The following is a 23,907-nucleotide window of genomic DNA, read 5'->3' as shown; positions in this document are numbered from 1 at the left end:
AGAGACTGAAAATGTTACGTTGAAAAGTACATTTCTATGTTGTTTGGCTTCTAATCCTACATAATAATCTGTTGTGATGTTTGTAGGTCCTTTTGATCGTCTTAATCAATCTGGACAGATTTTTTAGTCGAAATGACTGAAATATTTACACATTTTATAAATTGCCTGAGAGAATCACATTTTACAAATTGATGGTAATATATACACGCTTACAAAGGAAAAGACCTGTGAAAACAACGTCTATCGCACATTGAAGAATTTCCCAACCAAGACGTAGAGAAACAAGAACGAATCGGTTTAAAAGAAGGAAAACAAAATGCAAATATCATAATTACAACCTACCAAATTTATGTGTATAAATTTTAGGCAGCTTCCTTGTTCGAGGAATGTATCCGTGAATATCCACACAAAGCAACAATATCCCACTCGTCTGCAGCTGTACAAAGAAACTTATTCGATGTCACGTGTCTCAGTAACAATCAAATATTTTAAAAGATATATATATATTGATGACTAGGAACGATCCGTTGATTTACAAAAAAAAGTAAATCAACTGATCATTCATCTCTTGCTGGGCTGACACGTGCATATTACATAACCTCACTTCAAACCTGGATTTAGATTTAATAATTACCCCAGACACAATAAATGCCAAATGAGAACCTTTGTCAGGTAATCTAAGTGGTGCTACCACTAATTGTACCTGTAATAAATTCATTAACTGAGCATCAAGTGAATGACGACAAATACACAAGTGTAGGGTTATACGAGAAAACGTGTATGACAACAAGGGAGTAGTAATCGTATTATCGACGCAAGCCGAAATCCGAAAATGCTTTCACTGCATGGATACTTTTTTTAGTATTAAACTATAACCATCTGAGGTATTTCCAAATGACGACTTCCGATGAGCTCCGCCGTTCTTTTTGTCTGCTTGTTTAGGCTGAAGAAATTATTTAACATGCGCCCTTTGTCGAATCTTTATAGATCACAGTTAACCAATCAGTGTTTATGCAAAAATGTGTAAAACAAATATTGCCTCCAGCCTCCAAGTTTATTTAGCTGTCCTTGCAGACAGTAGCCCAGTCTCTGGTCACGCTCAGTTGTGTTGCGTATCATCCGGGTACTCACGAGGGAAAAAACAATAACAAAGGCAACAACCAGTCCGGGGAATGGCGTTAGATCAGTGCCCCTTTAATAGATACAATAGAGTATTTATACCCTTGATCATAAAGTTAGTCACTACTTTTATTTTCACATGTTCGATTTGTATGATTTGGGTTATGATTAAATTGACAAAATAAGAAATCATTCCGTGTATATGTGTAATATATACTAGTATTGTACCCCAATACGTAATTAAATTGTGTATAAAAAAGGACACTAGGTTAATTACTGTAATTGATTATTTGATAAACATATTCACCTTTAGTTGCGTAATATGTCACAGAGGTAAAGCTAATTCATAACAACTAATTGTCCCATTTATTTGGCTTCTATCTTTTATATGAAACAAATGCTCTAACTTCATTGGCAATAGACGTAGCATATAATTGTCCGCATGAACAGTCTACTCTGTTCCAGATATGTTTATTCATTTTGTCAGCATTTAAATCGTTGCATTCCTGGCTCAATGATTCCTTTTACGAAATCTTGTTCCCTGTTTTGAATTACCGTCAGATAGTTCCAGACCAATTATACAATTTCCCACCCTATGTGTTACGCATAATTCCGAGATAATTCATATCCTTGTTCGAACACTTATCAAAATTCATTTATACCTAGTACTATTATGTAAATGTGTATATTAGTTCAAATTATAATAATGAGGCCCTTTATTCTCGAAACGGTCTTTGTTCTACGACAACCGCAAGTCGGTATGGGAAAACAAAATATTTGTTTAATTGTTCAAAGTTCATAGTCAATGTCATATGATTATAGACAAGGAAGATAAGAAATTAAATATAAAGAGTAGCCACTTTAAATGACAGAAATTCATTTAGTTAAATTTGCTCATGATTTGGTCTTTTCGTGTTAAATAGTGCCAAAATACTCTTAATTATTTACTTTCATGTCTTTACTAATCTCACATAAGGTCAAACGTTGTACAACATTTAACAGATATGATTATGACATGTTGTATCCAAACATATCCAAACAAATCCAAACAAATCCAAGCTTGGAAATATGACCTTGACAAATTTTGGAATGGTCATATTTCCATTTGGAATGGTGGTATTTCCAAGTTTTGGATTGTTTGGAATGAATGATATTTTGTCCAGTGATAGCAGTCAGGGCATCCTGGTCATTTACCTTGATGAAACCTGGGAGAAAAAGAATCACACCTGGCTACTGTCAGATGGACGAAAAGCACCCATAGTATCATCTGGGAAAGGTAAGTAGATACATCATTGTTTTGCACCCGTGATCTGAGGCTTATTGATGGATGTGAGGTTGTTTTCATCTGAAACGGAAAGTACAACTCCTGGAGAAAATTTGTTTGAGTAAGAATCCGGTTAAGTACAAGACAACATGGCACATTATCTTATGTACGCCAGTCAGGCAGGGTGAGATTAACCCTATTGAGCTGAAAACTATAAAGGGTTCAAGGCAAGACATGCAGGAGAATGAAGTGCATATCTCCATTTTCATCTCGATTTCAGGGGGCAGGTGACCATTTCCTTGATTTTGCTGACATCAAGTTGGATCCCAATAAAAGACAAGAGGATTTGTATCAAAGACTTATGGCCTTTGTTGAGGACAATTACTCCGTCATGAGAGTGGTATCAACCACCTTGGCACTGCACCTGATGAAGACGAGGCACTGTCATTAGAAAACTTCATGGTGCTTATCTGGTTGAACTGCCCAATCTGGTAAACAGCGCTACAAAACAGATATCCACTCACGAGCAGTTGTTTCACTGAAACCTGAAATCTCACAGGCACTGGACTCGCTACTGGATCAAATCCGCACTGCAGAGGATGCGTCCTCTTGATGGTCCTCCTGCTGTTATCCATACTGACCCTGCTCTGGGTTTTATCAGTCTTGAGAAGAATAAGCTACTTCAACAGCACAGATTGGCATTGTCAGTCAAACAGCTTATCATGGATCGACATGCTAGTCGTACAGCAAATTCTGTTCACAAGGCTCCTCAAGACCACTGCTTTGTTACTGACAAAATTGAGATTGGTGACTAAGTGTAGCTGCACAATGATTACAACAAAACATGCACAAGAAACTGTAATCTGGTAGTTGCCAAGAATGGTTATGGTACAACATTCGCAAGTTTGTTGGATTCCAACTACGTAACAATTAACGTTAAACTCTCCAAATGTTCCAAGGTGCCCTTTTACACCAAAACATATCAAGATGAAGTTGCCAGCGAAGATACAAAGGACAGAGATGATCAACCTGTCCAACTTGCTCAACAACCTTGTGCACCACAGACTGCTTTTGACATCTTAAAGGGGCACTGATCTGGTTGTTGCCTTTGTTATTGTTTTTCCCCCGTGAGTACCCGGATGATACGCAACACAACTGAGCGTGACCAGAGACTGGGCTACCGTCTGCAAGGACAGCTAAATAAACTTCGAGGCTGGAGGCAATATTTGTTTTACACATTTTTGCATAAACACTGATTGGTTAACTGTGATCTATAAAGATTTCGACAAAGGGCGCATGTTAAATAATTTCTTCAGCCTAAACAAACAGACAAAAAGAATGGCGGAGCTCATCGGATGTCGTCATTTGGAAATACCCCAGATGGTTATAGTTTAATACTAAAAAAGTATCCATGCAGTGAAAGCATTTTCGGATTTCGGCTTGTGTCGATAATACGATTACTACTCCCTTGTTGTCATCCACGTTTTCTCGTATAACCCTACACTTGTGTATTTGTCGTCATTCACTTGATGCTCAGTTAAAGAATTTATTACAGGTACAATTAGTGGTAGCACCACTTAGATTACCTGACAAAGATTCCCATTTGGCATTTATTGTGTCTGGGGTAATTATTCAATCTAAATCCAGGTTTGAAGTGAGGTGAAATGTGTGTTATGCACGTGTCAGCCCAGCAAGAGATGAATGATCAGTTGATTTACTTTTTTTTGTAAATCAACGGATCGTTCCTAGTCGTCAAAGGATTAACAGAAAATAAGTTGATTGATTAATCACTGTTATCTTGCACAGTGGATATGTCAAAAGTGAGTGTTTGCATGTCTAGGTTTACTAAAACAAAGGGAATACACTCATATAATGGCGTGAAGTGCCGATGTAATAACAACATACTTTGTTCAAAGGGTTAACTGATAATATGTTGATTGATTGATTATTGTTATCTATCACTCAATGGATTTTTTAGAAACCGTGGACGTTATGAAAATAGTTGTCACGTGGGCTTTCTCCGCCGACCCTTGAAACTTGAAACCATTGTGAAACACCTGAAACAATCCAAGTGATCAGTTGAGAAACTTATCAAAACTTCGTCACCATTACCGATGCTACCCACAAAGATACCTACATTTCCTTATTATCTCGAAAACTGTATTTCATTTTGTTGATCAGTGTGACCATACGCCCTTAATACTGCCGGTATCCATAAAAGTGACTAATGCGCTTACGAATGGCGCAGCAGAGGTCGCGAACTAGTCTAGATTTCTGCTATTCATCCGGGTACTCAATCGGAAAAAACAATAACAAAGGCAACAACCAGTCCCTGGGAATTGCGTTAGATCAGTGCCCCTTTAAGTCAAGATATCAAGAGCTTGACATTATTCCCCCAACCTTACACCAGCCTTATTTCAGATCAGCCTGAATCTAGCACTCCAACACAGCCAGATCTAAGCTGACCTACAAGGCCCTCTCGTCAATATATATGGCCACGTCAATTCGACGACTATGTTCTGGACCTTTGAGTGTTTGTGTTTAACCAATCGTTTGTGAGGGGAAGAAAAATCCCTGTAGGACAGGGGTCAGTCAACCAACTTTTTTCAGTGCATGTCTATTAAATATATATCTTGACAGTTTCATTCCCTTCACATCATTTTCTGCTGTGTTCTTTCTATGAGCGTCAAGCTTTCAACTCAAACAGGAAAAGAAAGAGACTGTCATGCCAACGGAAGATTGCTTCGCAGGTTATTAGAAACGGGAATTATCTCCCATACTCGACTCTCCTTGCTCTCAGGTCTCATTTTGCCTAGTGATGGAGAGTTTTCTCTTGTTCTGTTGAATCATAATAAATACAACTGATCCATTAACCTCAACTGGCGCCAACCTTCCCATACACTTTCCATTTCATAGCAAATATAATGCAGGACATATCTTAATTGCAACCTTCTTCAACGCATATCTGAAAATTAAAGTACTATAACATCAATATTTTGAGACCCCCGAACTCAGGTGACCTTTGCACCTGTGTTAATGCAGGGACCGTTGTGAGGTCATTAGCAAGGGACAGGTGTAAGGTTATAGGCGGTTTCATACATGCATGACAATACATGAATATTTCCAAAGTTTATCACCATTTTACCTAAATGCAGTATTTGATATATACTATTTTCATATACGTAGCCCTAGGGTGATTTGTATGCACATGTCTTAATGAAGCCAGAAAAGCATTTTTCAAACATTTCTGACAGTGATTTAGTTCACTTATTCTTGCAGACTTAGAAACATTGTGGAAAGCACATATTTGTTAATAATTTTTGTTCTAATTATTTTTGCCGAAAATATTTGAATATCAATCTTGACAGCAATGTTTTTAAGTGGATGTCGTTGTAAACAGTTTAAACTGTTGACTACATGTCTGGGTAAGCACTGTCTTAATTGTTTTGTTGTACTTACATTCTTTAGGACTATGACTATATTTATGATTTGTACGATCAGATGAATGATCATATGAAAGTAAACTTTGTGTGGAACAAACTGATTTTGAGAGTTACTCTAATCTGAGCAGCTTGTTGGGCCAAGTAGTCATAGTCACTCAGATAAAAGATTTTCAATATTTCTTTGAACCACAAGTGAGGGTTCAGGCCAATCTCATTAAAACCAGATCTTAGTTCTCGCTACCGCTAAACAAAAATCTGAGGACATCCCATTATGGGTCATGTCAGACCGACCTTGCGTGAATTTTGACCGACCAGTGGAATGACCAATCAGAAGACAGCTTTCTCGTGCTTTACGGCACAAATTTCAAAATGGCGACTACGCTTCGAAACATATTTTGACAAATTCTCAATTACAAGTTTGAAAACTGGTCGAAAGAACAATCTGGCATGGCTAATCGATGGTCTCGATTGTATGGATTCAGTCGTTAAACCCGTAACTATCGTTCGGAGTACCCCGTGTTTGGTCGGATGAAAGGTCGTTCTGACGTTACCCTTAATGGGATGTCTTCAGATCTTTGTTTAGCGGTAGCGAGTACTAAAGTCTGATTTTATGAGATTGGGGTTCAGGCAGAATAACGTTGTACCTATTGCTCATGCAGGCAACAACTGGCCTGACTGACATGAGCTTGATTGTGTGAAAACCCTTGTGATATAGCAGATGGGGGGCACACAACTGTTTTCACTCACATTTGAACAGCCAATAGTTGGCAGAAACAGCTTATTTTTCACAATCTCACCTGGGTGGTGGGGTAGCCTAGTGGTTAAAGCGTTCGCTCATCACACCAAAGACCCGGGTTTGATTCCCGACATGGGTATAATGTGTGAAGTCCACTCACACTCACTCACAATCTCACAATTCAAAATGTCTGTTCCTGTGGTTTTCATGTATCCTGGTTGTCAAGTTTGATCCTATGGTCTCTGTTGGTGAAGTGTGATATGCAATGAAATAGGTGATTGTAAAGTATTTAAAGTGGAAATGATTATGGAACATATCTCTGAAAATAATGTTTGGTTTTAATAATCCCTTTTCATTTTTTAGGGGGTCCATGGTCACCATTTGCCAACAACTGGCACCTACGAGATGACTTCAAGCAAAGTCACAAGAGACAAATACTAGCAGACAGGTAGTATTTACAAATGCAGCTAGTAGCTAGTCTTAGTTTATATTACCGGTTATCGCCGTCTGTAAAGCGACCGCACATATGAGGCGACCCCCCCTGTACAAGCTTTCAAAATCGATGTTAATTTATATACCCCGTCTATAAAGCGAAATGGAATGAAGCACGTCACCAGCGCATACACAACCCCTACATTTGCAATAAAAACGTGTTTGTCTTCCATAGAAAAAAATTACATTGTATCCTTTCAGCAAAGTCAAGGAAACGAACAGATCATAGCAATTAAACTTGGTCAATACAAATAATAAATTTGAGATAAAACATCACTAGACATGATGATTTACCGATTAAATTGTATTTCCTGTTCTGAGAGGCATAAGATCAATGGCTCTACAACTCATCTTGAGACTTTTGTCAGGGCTATCAAGAAGCCAGACTGACCAGACTGCCAATCTCAATTAGAGAACTTACAGACTTGTGTATCAAGCTGAACCAAGGTGTGTTGAGTAGTCAACTCTTATGTTGAAGGTGGTTTGCATTTCATGCTACGAACCTTTTAATATTGTAACATTTGTGCAAAATGATTTTAATAATCATATCTCCGATATCTTAATTTTAATTGAGTAAAATTTCTGATTTTTTTATCGGCAAATATCAGCGTGATGGTAAATTATGAACCATTTCAGTAAATATATTATCTAAACGTTAAAGAGAAAAATAACTTAATTTTCGAGGTCATCATGTCAGTTGCTGAAATACGAATATTCAGGCTAATCTGACGTGTGATGTTATAAAATTTGCAGGAATCAATTGATGACTTATAAATATTCACTAATCCTGAATATTTACGATATACAAAAATAAACAACCCGTGTCATGATGCTAGCAGACGTCCTAAAATCAAACATGGCGCGCTTCTCCCTACCTACGCATAACTTATTGCTATTTTAATATCAACAAAGTTTACATTGCCTTTATAAATATAACTTGGCGAAAGTTGACGATCTTCTCAATCGAAGAATGTTTTATTCGTCATATTCCGATTAATATGACGAGAGAAAAACGAAAATAAAGATCATGAATTCTGACAGCACTATTTCAATAAGTGCAAAGGTCACCGGATGTGATGTCACAGACAGGGGTAGTCTGCTGATAATCTTTCGTATCAAAACATTCTGTAAATTTTGAAATAGTTCGCCTATCACATACAGCAATACACAGTTTCAGTAATCACCACTAACATGAAATAAAAATGTGACTTTGACGATATAATTCGCGTATAATAGTTAATCCGTTTGACCTTGCCTGCTCCCGTGACCCGGAAACGGTAGACGATAAATCAACATGCCACATGCAAGTTTCTCAGTATCTTTTATTTGAACTTCTGTTGATATTCAAGAATCACCATTCAGTGTTGCGGTGAATATAAATGGGACATGATTCATATTTCTGCGATGTACACGCTGATAAGTTTCACTACAACAAGTGTATCCCACGTAATACGTCTATGGATATCGTCGATCAGCAAGATCACCCTCTACAACAGGTGCGCGAAAATGGGCTTGACAAAACGTGTTTCAAAATAACATCCCCGTGTTGCTGAATATGATAGGGTATAAATAAGCAATAAAATGCTACATACATATTTTCGGTGTAAGTTCCACATGACATTTGGGATAGTTTTCCTTTCGGGAATACATTCATAGATTCTAGCATGATTTTAGAACAGTTTCACGAAGGATTTCTAAATTTATTCCAAAATATGAAGACCACCATGATTGCGTATTGATTATAGATTTGTAATTGTTTAATTATTTACTGCTGTTTACAGGTTTTATATTTTAAGTTATATATTATAAGTACAATTATTATCTTTCACTCTGAAAATCAACTATGTGAATAAGTAACTCTCTGATGTCATCATTTTAATTTTAGTATTCCATGAATAATGAATAAATCAGATCCTTAACATATACATACTAAACTCATATGGACATTAATCTTGTGCATTATGTGGTTTGTTTCCAAATAAAACAATTCTGAAATATGATTTAATAGGAATATGATACATTAATTACAGTAACAGTACTTGTAACAGTACATGACGTTTTTGTTTGTTTAATCACAAGAACCATGGTGGCACATAAGCTGGTAAGTTAGCCATGTGTTTCTTAGAAAGTGCTATCTCAGTCTTCTGGTTGGAATGAAAAGAAACATGCTTGTGTACATGTTTACCCTTGCCAGATGTATTTTTTTACAGTCAGCCAATCCATTACTTTTGTTCACCTTATGTGGTCTATTTTATACATACAGGTACTGCTTCCAACCTGTTTTTCCTTTGTATGCAATCACAGTATCACAACTTCCTCAGCTGGTGTGTATAAAAGTCCCCCTGTCATCATGAAGAAAAAATTATAAAGATATCTGTCTTTCCTTGAATACTCTTTGTCTAAGTGCCAGAAATGTCAGTGTCATAAAAAAGATTAAAAAAAGATTTTCAAAAGGACTTTTCTTAGATAGACCTAAGTCAAACCATGTGACAAGTTAGGTAGAATTATAACCTTATAAGCCCTCATTTCTGAGGTGTCCATATTTTTCACTTTTTTATATATTTTTAGGACAAAGCGTGATCCACATAGATCTGCCTGTTTTGTTTTGTAAAACAAATTTTTGTCTTAGTGAGAAAAGGAATCATTCAGACGAATTTTTTTTATCCCATTGATTCACGAAAACCAGTTGAAATGTACAGCAGTGACTTTTGTACCCAAAATTTCTAGTGATTTGGTACCCTAATGGGTATGTGATTTTGTAGATCTACCTAGAATTATTTCAAAGGTATACATTAATTTTGGTGGCTTAAACTTAACATAATATCACTTTCCTATCAAAACAATACATTCTAACTTAGGTTTAACCAACTTAACTGGCCTTTTCTTCTTTGACAAGACGTCAATTTCTCTCAAAACTAAACAATCAATTTCAAGGATCACAGTCATAATCATATTATGAACTTGATGAAATATTGTATTATGTGTTCTGTTAATCTACATGAAAACAAATATAATTATAGATCTATTGTCTTATTTTCTTAGGCACAAATTCACAAAGTTTTTTTGGTACAATCTAATTTGTTTTGGGTACAAAATCACATATATAGGAGCCTAGAATCTATATATATTTACACTACCTCGTCGTGTACCAAAATTTTAATCGGTTCAGAGGATGGGAGGTTCTCAGAAAGTTTTCAACAACCTCTTTAATATTTTAAATTGTTCTTTTTTTGTAATGTTAGACCAATAACAATATTATGTTGTTATTATTATGGCATTTCAATACGTTATATCACTCTCCGTTGCGTTTGTTTTCAGAAAATATTTTCAAATTATAATCATCGAGCGTGAAATCCATTACGGTTTCGGATTTAGACTTACACATTTGATGGCGACAATCACGAAGAAATATGAAACAAATAGGAGTGAAGACTGCTCTCCAGATCAATAAATAGTAAATAGTTGACGAAAAATAGTAAATCATGTATTTTCTTTTGAATTGAATCTATTTCGGAATTTCTTTATGATAGCTTACCAACTTTTGCATATTTTCTTTCATGTGTCACATGCGGTATGTGCTTCCGGTTCAGTAATGATAGCTAAAATTGCAAGTATTTGGTTTATTTCTCGTAAACTGCATTATTTTGCTATTGAATGCTTTACCTAGAATGTTTATCAGTTCAGATTTTGCGTATCATCCAATATTTGTCATTTTTCGCAGTGTTTGTCGACTTTGTTCAACTCAACAAATCGCGAGTTAGGCCACGCCAAAACGTATCACTGACGTTTGTCGGCTTGTCAATGTGTCCGAAAGTTAATCAAACGAAATCATTTGCAAACTCTTTAAAAAAAATTAAAAAATGACAAAGATTTATACATACGTGTCAATAATTTCGGCCTACCTTTAGAATACAGTACCACAAACTTTTCAAACACGTGATCATACCCTATGACGTAATTTGTTGCCAGTCACATCGGCGAAACAATGCCCTGTGACGTCAGGGGTCATCGAGTGTGCATAAGCTCCTCCCAGTGATCTGTCTTCTCTACACGAAATGTCAGTGAATATGCCAAGCGCTGTGGAGAGTTTTGAATATTTGTTTACTGAATATAGCCTGCGGCGGCGCATTTTATAGCGAGCGCTAGTTTACGAAAGCACTTTTTTTATTTTTATTTTTTTAATTTAGTTTTTCTCGTAATTCAAGTGGCTAAAAGGGTTATAAATGGGAACTAATATACATATATTATTTTTTCGGTGCATTAATTTTCATTATTATGTAAAAGAATGAAGTTTGTTAGGGATATTTAGTGGTGCTGAACACATCCAAATGTCGCTAGTGTTAGGGTAGGTTACCCCGAACTCTATCCTTAGCCCTTGGATCCCCTTTACGATAATTCACCCCTTTACGATCATTAGGGATAGGAACCCGTTTAGTGGCTATTAGATTACCCTAAGTCTATCCTTAACCCTTGGATCCCCTTTACGATCAATCACCCCTTTACGATAATTAGGGTTAGGGGCTATTATAGATTATATAGAGGCTCCTTATATTCTTCCCACAAAAACGTCGACTAAAAAGGATGAAATGGTTTTGTGTCGAATATTTTGTCAACTGGAAACTGTCCCGGAACATTCACACAAGCCACTTTCACCGGCTACATTTTTCAGTACTGATTCAAAAGCGAACTCACTGTTGTGTCATTACTAGTCATGCTTATTCCTCCATCGTTCCTTACTTTTATCCACATCATCCTTACAGTGTTCCCTACCACACTTTTCTGTCACAAAAATCACCCGACGAATTATTAAATACCATATCATTCATGCGCACTCGAGAGTTCGACGTCTGACTTCTGACGCCTGGAGCCGTTTTCAGTTCGCGGCATATCGGTTCATTCCTCACCACCCGGTATCTTGTAGATTACGGAATGTGACAAGTGTGCCAAATGGCACGGGATCATTCGTAAGTGTCCGTAGACTAAAGTCACGAGACACCATGCCCACCCGTAACTTTCGTAAGTGTCCGTCACCTATTCGACCCTTTTCGTTCAGTTCCGTAACGTCATAGGCATGAATAGGTAGATTTGCACTAAGTTTAACAGTGTGGACGTAGCTCAGTCGGTTAGCTGTCAGGCTAACAATCCGAAGGTCGCGGGTTCGCGTCCGACGGATTCTCACTAAAACTGGTTGCTTGTCTTGTGACATGTGACCTTCGGCAGAGATCGTCCTCACGAGAAGTTGTGGTACTGTATTCTAAAGGTGCTCCAATAATTCTAGAAAATTAAGTTAGATGTAACAAAATGATTGTAATAGTCTAACGGGATAACTATGCATGTGGAGTTGTTTGTTTACCGCCGTTGCCATGATCGTACAAGTTCCATCCAATCAATGATGTTACGATTCAGATTGTTTTTGTTTACAATCAGTAACACCGAAAGTTGCTAATTTTTAGAAATTAAGGAACATGAGTGTTTTCCTTTCGTCAGCAAACAAAACTTTATGATCGAATAGGAAAAATGATGAAATTATGAAGAAAATATCGGACTGCATGCCGCTCAACGTGAAGTGCCAAAAGTCAACAATGGCCGTTTCTGGTAGTTGTGTGCCGAGAAGTTTGGCCGAAACCTTTTTAACTCGCGATATTTTCTTTTTGAGGTAAATAAATGACTGAAAGTTTTGATATTGAGCAAGCTGAGCATTTATGCATGTCATACGTAATTTAAATGTTACGCAAAGCCTTCTTGGTAAATAGATATGGCGAGTTTTATTTTGGGGTGTTGTTATGCTATTCGCCTGTCGAATGGGTTCGACAATAGATGGATGGGAAGTGACACCTCTGTCGAATGGGTTCGACGTTAGCGTGCAGAGCCTCAAGGTATAAAAGACTGACCCATTTCAGAAAGGTGTTATTTTCTCCTCACACAGACTGTATGAGACCCCGTTGTGCTGCCAGTTTCCCCAATTTAAGCCAAAACATTGAAAAAAAATTACATATCCTGCATTAATCCTTAATGCATTTACTGCCCTCTTTTGAGAGAAAATGAAGCTGCAGGGGTCCAGATAAGAAAGAAAGTTGTTTCACTGAAGTGTGAGGCTGGACCCAGCAGATGAGACCAGTGACTCCGATATGATGACGTCATGTAAATACCATATTTCTGCTTGTCACCAAACAGACATGCAGCTCTAATTAATTGTCCATTCTTGGATTAAGGTGTGGTGTTGTTTATTGCCTTTTTTGCATAAATTCGACCTCCCCTGTGATGGGTGGTTGGCCTTAGTATGTATATTTGTGATTTAAATGTCTAATTTATTTGTGAAATGTGACTTTGTCAACCTTTGTTCATTCACATATGTACTGTTGTTTCAATCTGCCATCTTGAATATGCTTACATGTCTCATGTTTTCGTGGCATATGATTTTCCTTCATTTTGGCATGGTATTGTTGCTTGCTAAGTACATTTAGTCTATAAAAACCTCTTAAGAGTGTCATACACTTTTATAATTATCCAATTTATTCTGAATTGAACTTGGTGTATAAATCATTGTTTATAAATCAGCCCTCCATGTCAGATTGGGCTTACCAAGTTCTTCAGGGATCTTTGATATTCCCATTCCTCATGCGTGTCACCAGGTGCCTAGCGTATCCAGAGCGTCTACGGCAGTCACTACTTTCCTCGCTGTGAGGAAAACACCTTTGCAGACAGTTGCAGCGTTACCTGCGCTTGAGTCGCCAGTGATTACTACTCAGCCTTCCTCGTTGGGTTGGGCTTTACCTGGATCTTCGGGGATGTCTGACATTCCCCTCCCTCCTGCACGTACCTAGGCACCTAGTGCTCCTGGCATATTCAGACCCTCTATGCTGGTCATGACTACTTTCACTATGCTGACAGCACCTTTGCAGACAGCTGCAGCCGCGCCTGTGCTTCCCCCCTAGGCGCCTTAGGGCACTGCAGTGATACTTGCGCCTCCTTACTCTGGGGGCTACGAGTGACTCAGCAATACCTGCTCTTCCGGGTTTCCCTGCAATGCCTGTGCTGACCGTCCCTCAGGGTCAGTTGTTTACTGCCCCTCCGCCAGCACCTGCCATGTACCCTAAGGCGCGGCACCATACATGGACTCTTCCTGGATGCATTGCTTCATGCAGTCCATGTTTAAGCAGACCTTTGAGCCTTAAAGCCCCGCCCTGACTATAAATAGCCCGCAAGGTGGCGGTGTTTCAGTTTTGGAAGTGTAATGTGTTGTATATTTTTACGGCAGAACAGCAGCAGAACTACAGTTTAGGTTAATGTAACAGTAACGATACATAAATACCAAATTGACAACAAGATTCTTTCAGTTCAATACAAATATTACAGATATTTGTTTAGTTTTGGTCATTTGCATTCAACAGTTAGAGTCTAGATCTATACTACACAATAATCAGATTATATTTATAAAACTTAAATTATTACTCAGATTTTTCAACAAGTGTTTAGAAAGGGGCCTAATTTGAAGCATCAGAAGTTGCGCCAATATTTCTTATGACTACATAATATGAATATGTCACGTGTATCTACATGACATTGCACACAAGCAACTGATAGGCTAAATATGTAACGAAACATACTAGATGTTTTGACCTACATTAGGCTTATCTAGATAATATTGTACTTATGATAAACGAAAACTCCAATACACACATAATTCCTGCAAATCCTTAACCTCTATTACATCATATTCATAGCCATATATCCTGTATTTTGGCTGCAGACACACTATTACTAAATCTTCAGATTTTCAACAGAAGTCTTCTTCACTGTCAGCTACACACAACTAGTTGTTCCCCTAATAGCACATGTAGCTCTTCTGTGGAAGAAGGCAGGAAAAACGTATTTCTTTCCTGTGTGGTGGCCTACATTCAGAAGCAAGGCGGAATCAAGTCCAGTTCTTTGATGACTGAAACTACTCAGCTATTTGCCTTGGCCAACTCATTCAGCTGCCAGATGGAAGTGAGACACATATTCCAGGCAAACTAACCGTACTAGCGGACAGCCTATCTAGGAGAGGGAGGATCGTAACCCACAGAGTGGACTCTTCACCCAGACGTTTTTACCTGGATAACCTCCGTTTGGGACACCCCGCATCCCGACCTCTTTGCAACCAGTCTCAACCATCAACTTCCGGTCTCATCAGCCCAGACTACTATCGCTTCTGATGGACGAGCCACTCACTCTTCCACTTTGCAATGATCTCCTGTGTCAGCCCAGGTCGAGCCTATTTTACTCCAATCTTCCCAGTCTCCATCTCACCACCTGGAAAGTATCTCTCAGAGAATGCAGGACTCTGGGTTCTCTCAAGCTGCCTCTACTGCTGTCTCAAGATCTTGGAGATCGTCATCAACCCAACTTTATGATAACAAATTCATCTAGTAGAGACACAGATGTGGTCTAAACTAATGTCACAGTGGACATTCCCATGGTTGTGAATTTACTCTTACACCTACGACAAGATAATAACTTCCGTCATGGGACCATTGAAGGATATAGATCCGCCCTCCATTCCGTTCTCCATTCTGTTAACAGACTCATGTCATCACTCAGCCTAGAGGATATTCGCATTCCCCGGATCTTCCCCAAATGGAATTTATCAGTCATCCTGTCTGACTTACTAGCCGCTCCATACGAACCTCTTGGAAATGCTACCCTTGTACAAAAAACCCATAAAGCAGCATTTTTACTAGCTATGGCTACCCCAGCTAGAGTTTCTGAACGCAACGCTCTCGACTATTCCAGTCTCACTAACACTTCCAACTGGACCTCCATCACATTGCGGTCTCTACCGGACTTTATAGCCAAGAATCAGTCCACGGCTACTGGTCCATTGGGTCATAGACATTATACTATTCCTGCCTTAAATAAAAAATTAGCACCTACAGTAGATTATCCCGATCGCCTCCGATGTCCTATACGAGCTCTCAAGTTCTATCTTACAGCCACTGATCCACATTGCCGATGTTGAAGACGTCTATTTAATAAAACGAAAAAGTGTGTTAGTCTCTCCCCTGCCAGAAGACCCAGGTCATATGTTATATAGTCGTCCGGCCTTAAAAAATGTTAGTTTAAATTTGGTTACTGAATTCGATGATATTAAAGTTAACTTGAGTGCAATACCTAATATTTCTACTCTTATTATTGAAGTCTTGTTCGGAGATGCACCGGAAGATGCCTTCGAAATATTACCAGGTCTATCGATTAAATGGCTAAAAAAACACGAGCGTCAACGTTGCAGTATTATTCATATCGGAGCATCACCCGTTGCAACCCTCGAGGGGGTCCAAATTATTAAAAGTGGTAGTATTTCTCTTACTAAGATATTCTTGCCGTATAATATACATTTGATAAGGTTGATGTATACTCTCAAAACATTTAAGCAAGACCAATTAAAGACTATTGTATGATCATAACATACACTATAAGGCGAGACCAATTTAATTGCTAGGATTACGGATCCGCCGACACCATTTTTTGCCAAATCGAAAAAAATAAAAAATGAAATTCTATCATTTTTTTTTTAAATATTCTACCCGATATCCGACATCAATCGATAAGCCTTGTTGTGAGAGATGTTAGGGGAAGTAACTCTAGTTTTTAACTAATATTCGTTACGCAAATGTGTCGTCAAATTCCATTGGTCGTTCCAGGCGAACATAGCCAATCGAATGCGTACTCTCAATTACAAGTGTTTCCCGCATGCACACAACGTGTATTGCATATACATGTGTAGGACATGGGGTGTCAGTTTGGGTGTTTTAACTCTTTTAACACCGTAGGCCGGTTTTACGGCAAAGAAGCATCGAGTCCCCAGACACCGTAGGCCGGTTATCCGGCCAAGCCGTTGTTACATCAAAATAGTATATATTTTTATTTATTACCCACGTGGTGAAGATACAGGTGGTAAGATACTAAATCCGTACGTCACACGTGTGTCGTACAAGGTTGACCTTGTTTTATTCGTTTTGATTGGATAACCGTGACCTCTGTCACACCGGGACTACTTTTTTCATTCATAAAAAATCGCGAGACGTCATTCATTTTGCGATTACAAGGCAGAACTGAAGAAATTCATGAGAACGAGAGATATTTACAAACACTTTATTAAACCAAACAAGATAGTAACACGCATCAAATTAGGTTTGCATTCAATATAAGTTATGCATAGAGCTCCTACAGACGTATAATCGAGCTAGATCTATAAATCGATTTACAATGTACGACTGCCGATCGAGCGCGTCCCTTGAGCGTGACGCACCCGACCATTTTCGCAACTTTCAACTTGATTTAACGTAAAAGGATAAGCGTGGTGAAATGAAGCCTGTTTAAACTATCTGGACAGATATCTAGACTTACTTGGGATGATCCGGTTGTGCCATCGGTGTCCCCTTTGAAGCGTATTTTGTGGCGCTGTTTCGGTAGGTGTTGTTGTTCATGAATGAACGAACACGACAGCACGACCAGATCACTTAAAGTTCACAGTTCCGATAAAAATCATTCGAAAACTCCGTGGAAGTGTGCCTGACTTCTGATTTTGTGGCCCCAAACATCCCAAAATGTGAACAGTAACATTCCCTATCTCTAGCGTAAAACGCTGTGAGTGGATCGCGGTTGTCTTTTCTTATTCCGGTGGCGACCTTGCCCTTCGATCGTTCGAAGCTGTCACTGACATGCAAGCAGACTTGAGTTTGTTGATTTTCACGTCTTCAGTAAAGGGTGGTACAGTTAACATGAATGTCTTTGGCGAACAGTCTGATTTCCCTCTTCCAAAATGGTACGGACATGATATAAATTCAGCTGATAGATCAAGGAAACCGAACCATTTTGATTGCACAGACAGGACCCCGGCAGTGTGACCGACTGTTGGTCCGATATTCAAAGCGCGGCGCTAGTGTGACATTTCAAATTTTCTTATCGGTGTCCTGCGTACTAACAACATGGCGCTTGAATTACCATAAGTTGAAGACTTTCTTCCAAAAGGATCTTGAGCGTCGGTGCTGGTTTGTTTGCAAACAGAACAGCAGGCGCATGTTGTTAATTAATGCGTATGCATAAACATGTCAACAATGCCCATATTTGGTCATGTATCAATATTCATGCGCAACCACATTTTGCAACCGGTTTCAGTTTGGTGTGTCAACGAACGAAAGTTGTTATGTATTTACACTTAAATATATATTTAACGTGGGTAATAAATAAAATACCACACTCATTCTCGTTAGATACCATTTTTACGAAACTCGTGAACTTTCTATGGTATCTGACCTCGCTTTCGCTCGGTCAGATACCATAGAAAGTCCACTCGTTTCGTAAAAATGGTATCTAACGAGAATGAGTGTAGTATTCTCTATGGACCTACCTGTGATGTCATTCAATTTATCATTTTTAATCGATACATTAAAAAATTATTCACTATCTCCCGCGATGTTATTGAAAATAAAATTCTCGGACACAAATTTCGACAATGGGTCCACATCGAACATGACAAAGAGCAAAATAAAGAGGTTCTAAACAAATCTTTAAATATATTATACAAAGTAATAAATAAGATCAACAAAAATATATCTAGAAGCAATCAAACTTACATCTAAGTTATTATTTCCATCTTTTCTTGCGATCGCTTGTAATGTAAGTCAAATGAAATCTCGGCTTTCGTCGCCTTGAATTCTCGGCTCGGACACGATGTTTAATGCAAAAATATATGCATGAAAAATCTTTGTCACAGCTGGTAACCTAGCACGATACATTCATGAAGTTTTATATTTTTAATATATATATAATCGTGATTTCCGGCTTAAAACGTTCAGAATAATACGATTTAACAAAATTCTTTCGCCAACTTCTGAAATGTATCAAACACGAGCTTGGTACCACAGCTGTAATTTGATTGGCTGCATTAGGTCATGTGCTCAAAATTGACCAATCACGAAACTTGTAGCAGATTTCGGCAAGAAAGCGTCATTAGAAACCAATTTTAATCCAATGAAATCGCTTGTTATTACTACGAAAAAAAACAGGCGATGTTACGAGCGTCTAGATGAAGGAATAAGCTTTCTAGCGATGTGTCATATGCCATTCTTCGACGAATGTGTTATTCATGCGAAGCCTCAAAAACGGCGGTATTTCTTCACGTTACTGAGCAGACAGCCGATGTTATCGGGAAATGGGTGATGACAGAAACTATATATAAATTCTTTTTAAAATGATTTTCCAATTACGTAAACAATGAAAACAAAACAGAAATAGGCAAGTGGATTGACACAGCTGGTGATTTGGCGACGAAAGCCGTATCGTCAATCACCGATGAGATGGACTTTCTATTCAAGAGGTGCATGCAACAGAATGTAAGGCTGGTTCCTACGGGGATATTGTCGAACTTACAACACTTATGCAAGTTTTAGCAGACTTTGGAATAAATTATGTGACAGTGGTGGCAAAATCAAGAATAAACAGGGCTATTCAATTTAAGTGCATTCCACATGTTAGCATAACACTTCAGCCATGAGTGTTACCTGATCATTTAACACGATAAAGTTATACTGGACAGAGTATTTCAAGTACCAAATGTTTATTTGTTTTGAAGCCAAGTGTTGTTTTAATTTCAGTGTATTTCACATTGTTTTTATATTTTTAAAATACAATAAAACTTTAATAAGTTAAAAGCTTCTTGTTGAGTCTACCTGCTTGTGGGAAACTGCCAAAAGATACCTGTAAACCCTGGTCATCATTAAGGAGTGTCATTAGATAAAGGGACTATAGTGCATTGCTTGCTACATGCGTGGTGGGTAATACTGAAATACTTTTGTAGCTTCTGTGGCACAAGTGAGGTATTTTTTTTTTATTTCCTCCTATCAGCATTCCCGCCTCCTAAAATCCGTAATACCTGCGGAAAAAAATTCACTCAAGTAATTTTTTTTTTTTTTACATTCTCTCCTCCATTCAGCCACTTTAATCGAAAAAATCTGTAATCCTAGCAATTAAATTGGTCTGGCCTAAGCGACATAAAACATCGACTAGAGAAGGATAGGGAGTTGAGACTTGGATTGTATAAAAAGTATCCCAGAGCAGTGAATGCTCTGGACGGAGTTGACACTGCGCGGATACTCGCCGAAGCAAAGTTGAACAGCATTGAGGATCATATTTCGACAGCAATGGCTGATTGTAAGATATCCGAGGATAAGTTTCATTTAGTGCTGTCGGAACTCACCAAATACAATGCAATGAAGCAGGAGATTCAATCCAATTCTCGTAAGTCCAGTGGTATTAGCGAAGACGAGAAAATAAAGTTCATAGAACAGGGGAGGCAACAAGCGCATCAATTATTCCGTGCCAAAACCAAAGAACTGGTTGGAGATTAAAAATAGATTGCTTACTATCGTTAGATCACATTTAGACAAATGCTTACATAAATATATAATAATGGAGAATCACAACCCAACAATCGAAAAAGCTATTAAGTGGAGAGAATTACCACAATGTTTTTATTATATCAGTGATGTCAAACCAACCAAATACGGTTATCAATTGTTTCTTGTCAATTTCCAAGAAGAGTGTAGTTATATAGTCTGGTCTCCTAGTAAAAAGAATGAAGAACTTAATAAAAATGTTGAATATCGCTTTATTGATAAAAATAATAAAAAATATTTTCATTACCATTTAGACAGCATTGATTGGCCTCAGGTGGTGGTGAGCTAGATCCAATTTAACTTAATCTCATGACTATTGTTGAATCGCATAATCATTTTGGCATAAAAAATTCCCCTGTAGTAGCAGTATAGGTAAATAAATCCAGCTCAAGTGGAAGTGGTCCAGAACCATCATTACCTATAAAAATTTATATCATTGGCTCCAGGTGGTGGTGAGCTAGAGTCAATTTAACTTAATCTCATGACTATCGTTGAATCGCATAGTCATTTTGGCATAAAAAATTCCCCCTGTAGTAGCAGTATAGGTATATAAATCTTGCTCCAGTAGAAGTGGTCCAGAACCATCATTACTTATACTACTCAATGAGTGCTACATCTGAAGGTATGCCCTCCGCCATACCATCCAAAACAGATGCATTAAGGAGTAATGCAGGATAAGTAAAACATTTATTACAATATTTTTTACAATTGTATACTTATCCTGCATTACTACATCTAAGAACCCACCCGTAGCAGACCTACCTCCCCACAATTTCCTCAGATGTTAAAGATCTAGATGTCTGTGACAAGCAGTAATATGGTGTTTACGTGACGTCATCACATCCAGGTCACGTGGTCTCATCTGCGGGGTCCTTCGTCACACTTCAGTGAAACAACTTTTTATCTTATCTGGACCCCTCCAGCTTCAGCTTCCCAAAAGTAAGCAGTAAATGCATTAAGGAGTAATGCAGGATAAGTATACAAATGTAAAAAAATATTTAGATTTCACAAATATTTTAATTAATATTTGCCTTATGATGTTTGTTGACTCTAACAGGGGAATAAAGTGTAACAAAGTGTTACTTAATGTCATCATATTCCAATAGAGTGGGTAGATGCTAAAGATGACAATCACTGGATTGTCAGGTTCAGACTCGATTATTTACAGACCAGCATCATAAGGTGGCGTTAAACAACAAACAAACTAAGAAACATACTTTATGTCAAATAAGATGTTAATTTTATGAATATTAGGAAAAATGAACATTTGCAAAGGAAATAAGGGATACATAGAGGCAGTATAAGTATGGTAACTCTCAGAGATAAGATGGCAAGATCAACGCTTACATATCTTAATAATGCTGTACCCATGTCACAGTTAAATGATCAACAGTGCAAGTCAATGTCTTATGTAGCCACCCCATACAAGGATGACATCTGCAAAACGTCTCTTCAAGCTCAAAATCAGACACCTGATCCTCATGCAATGCCTGGTCAATTCTTGAAGATTCTGTGCTGGAGGGTCCCTTGCTCTAACCCTACGTACCAAGTGATCCCATAGATGCTCGACTGGATTCAGGTCTGGGCTTCAAGAGGGCCAAGGCAGAGTCTCAGTGGCGGTGTTCTGGAGATGGTCAGTCACAGCTCATGCTTGGTGGGGTTTTGCATTGTCATCCATGAAGACAGGACTTGTGGCATGTACATTGTTATCAAAATGAGGCACAACAGAACAGAATCTTTGTACTTTTGTCCATTTAATGTCCCCTGAACTGTGACCGAATCAAGTTTACATTCAATTGAGCAAGAACCCCATACCATCGCTGAGCCACCATAAACCACTGTTCCCTGGATGATGCACTGATGTTAAGATGTTCCCCTTTGCCTCCAGACACATGACCTACCATCAGTGTGGTGCAATAAAAACAGGCTCTTGTCAGACCAATGAATCCTCCTTCATGACTTCAAGTTCCAGTGTGCCGAGCCTGACACCAGGCCTAAACAGTTGCGCATTTGTTGAGGTGAGGAGTGTGGATGTCTTATTGCTCTTCTGGCCCTTAATCCTGATGTATTCAGTCAACGCCTGATGTTGCTCAATACCACCTGATTTTGCTGTGGGTATGACAGTGTTGATGATGAAGAACAGTTCAAGGTGAAGTTGGCAGCCGTTTTGCCAGGCGTGCAAGGACCCGGCACTGCTATTCTATGGACGTCCTGATCTCAGCTAGTCCCTCACATGTCCAGTCAATGTGTATTTTCTAATGATTTGACTGATTACAGTGTTATTAATGTTCAACACGGTTGCAATAGTTGACATGACATGCCAGTCTGATGCATGCCACTGATATGCCATCTTTGATTTTCAGGGATATTTCAGTTACAGTCATTCCAAAGACTTTCAAATTGCTATAACTTTCATTCAGAATTAATAGCAGTAAAGACACATGAACTTTCTGTCATCAAAGAAAATCTCTTTAGAGACCCTTTAGGTGTGCATACAGCCTGCATAAACACATCCACAAGGTTGGGCAGTTAATGTGACTACCAATGTACAGGCAGATGATGTGTCAATACACAGTAAAGCATTGGAAAATCTCTACATTGAAAGTGAACTTGCAATTACACCTCAATTTTGGTGGTGCGATACTTTTAATGAGGTGTATATATTAAGTGACTATCTTTTTGACACAACTACAGTTTTGTGGCACTATTTTAATGAAAAACAGACTTTTTTACTTGAAGAGTACTTGTACTACAAAGAATTGTTTGTCAATTTCATGATCATGTTGTTAAAATCGTTATTTTTTTTTTTTTTCAGCTTGGCATCAAAGATTCTATGGCTTGGTGTGTGTAACTTTCTGTTGTGTCCAGTCATTTTCCTGTGGCAGATCCTTTACCTCTTCTTCAGATATGCTGAGGTGAGCTGCATTGTAGCCATATTGTTGCCATTTGCGTCTTTATATTACCCACATCGTGAAGTCTAATGGCCAATTATTCTTGCCCAAGTGCGCTTTTGTCATGACCCATGGTCATATGTCACCATCAATAAACATCCTCATCTGTAAACATTTTCTCTGAAACTATTGAAGCTTACATTGGCTTATATGCACCACAAATGGAAACAACTGTTCAAGATGGTTGAATATCATTTTCAATCTGTCATCTATTTTATACCTGTCATGTGTAAATACAAATCATGTTCAACTACTTGAAATGTCTATTGGTCCTAAGTTAATCTATGTAAAAGTGAGGCTCATGAAATAAATGCATACACAAATCAGGTAATTCTTATGAAACTTCTACCTTTATTACATCTCTGCCATAAATCCTGTAATTTGGCTTCAGTCACACAAACTAAAATTTTCAGATTTTCAACAGACGACCTCTTCACTGCCAATTACACACACAGCTAGTTGTCGC

The 23,907-nt window shown here is 38.2% G+C and overlaps 1 protein-coding gene across 2 annotated transcripts in view; it reads left to right on the top strand.

Moving 5' to 3' along the window:
- Positions 1 to 23,907, top strand: part of LOC139473358 (autophagy-related protein 9A-like) — a 314,783-nt gene that overhangs the window by 119,718 nt on the left and 171,158 nt on the right. For both annotated transcript variants that reach the window (XM_071255894.1, XM_071255893.1), the window contains 2 exons: positions 6,926 to 7,010; positions 23,306 to 23,405. In XM_071255894.1, the coding sequence (XP_071111995.1) occupies positions 6,926 to 7,010; positions 23,306 to 23,405 (185 nt within the window). The remainder of the gene's footprint in view (positions 1 to 6,925; positions 7,011 to 23,305; positions 23,406 to 23,907) is intronic.

The sequence above is a fragment of the Haliotis cracherodii genome, unplaced genomic scaffold (genome assembly GCF_022045235.1).
Source record: "Haliotis cracherodii isolate W230 unplaced genomic scaffold, xgHalCrac1.p SCAF_28, whole genome shotgun sequence".
Lineage (NCBI taxonomy): Eukaryota > Metazoa > Mollusca > Gastropoda > Lepetellida > Haliotidae > Haliotis > Haliotis cracherodii.
The sequence above is the reverse complement of the archived record's forward strand: the minus strand, read 5'-3'. Positions and strand labels throughout refer to the sequence as shown.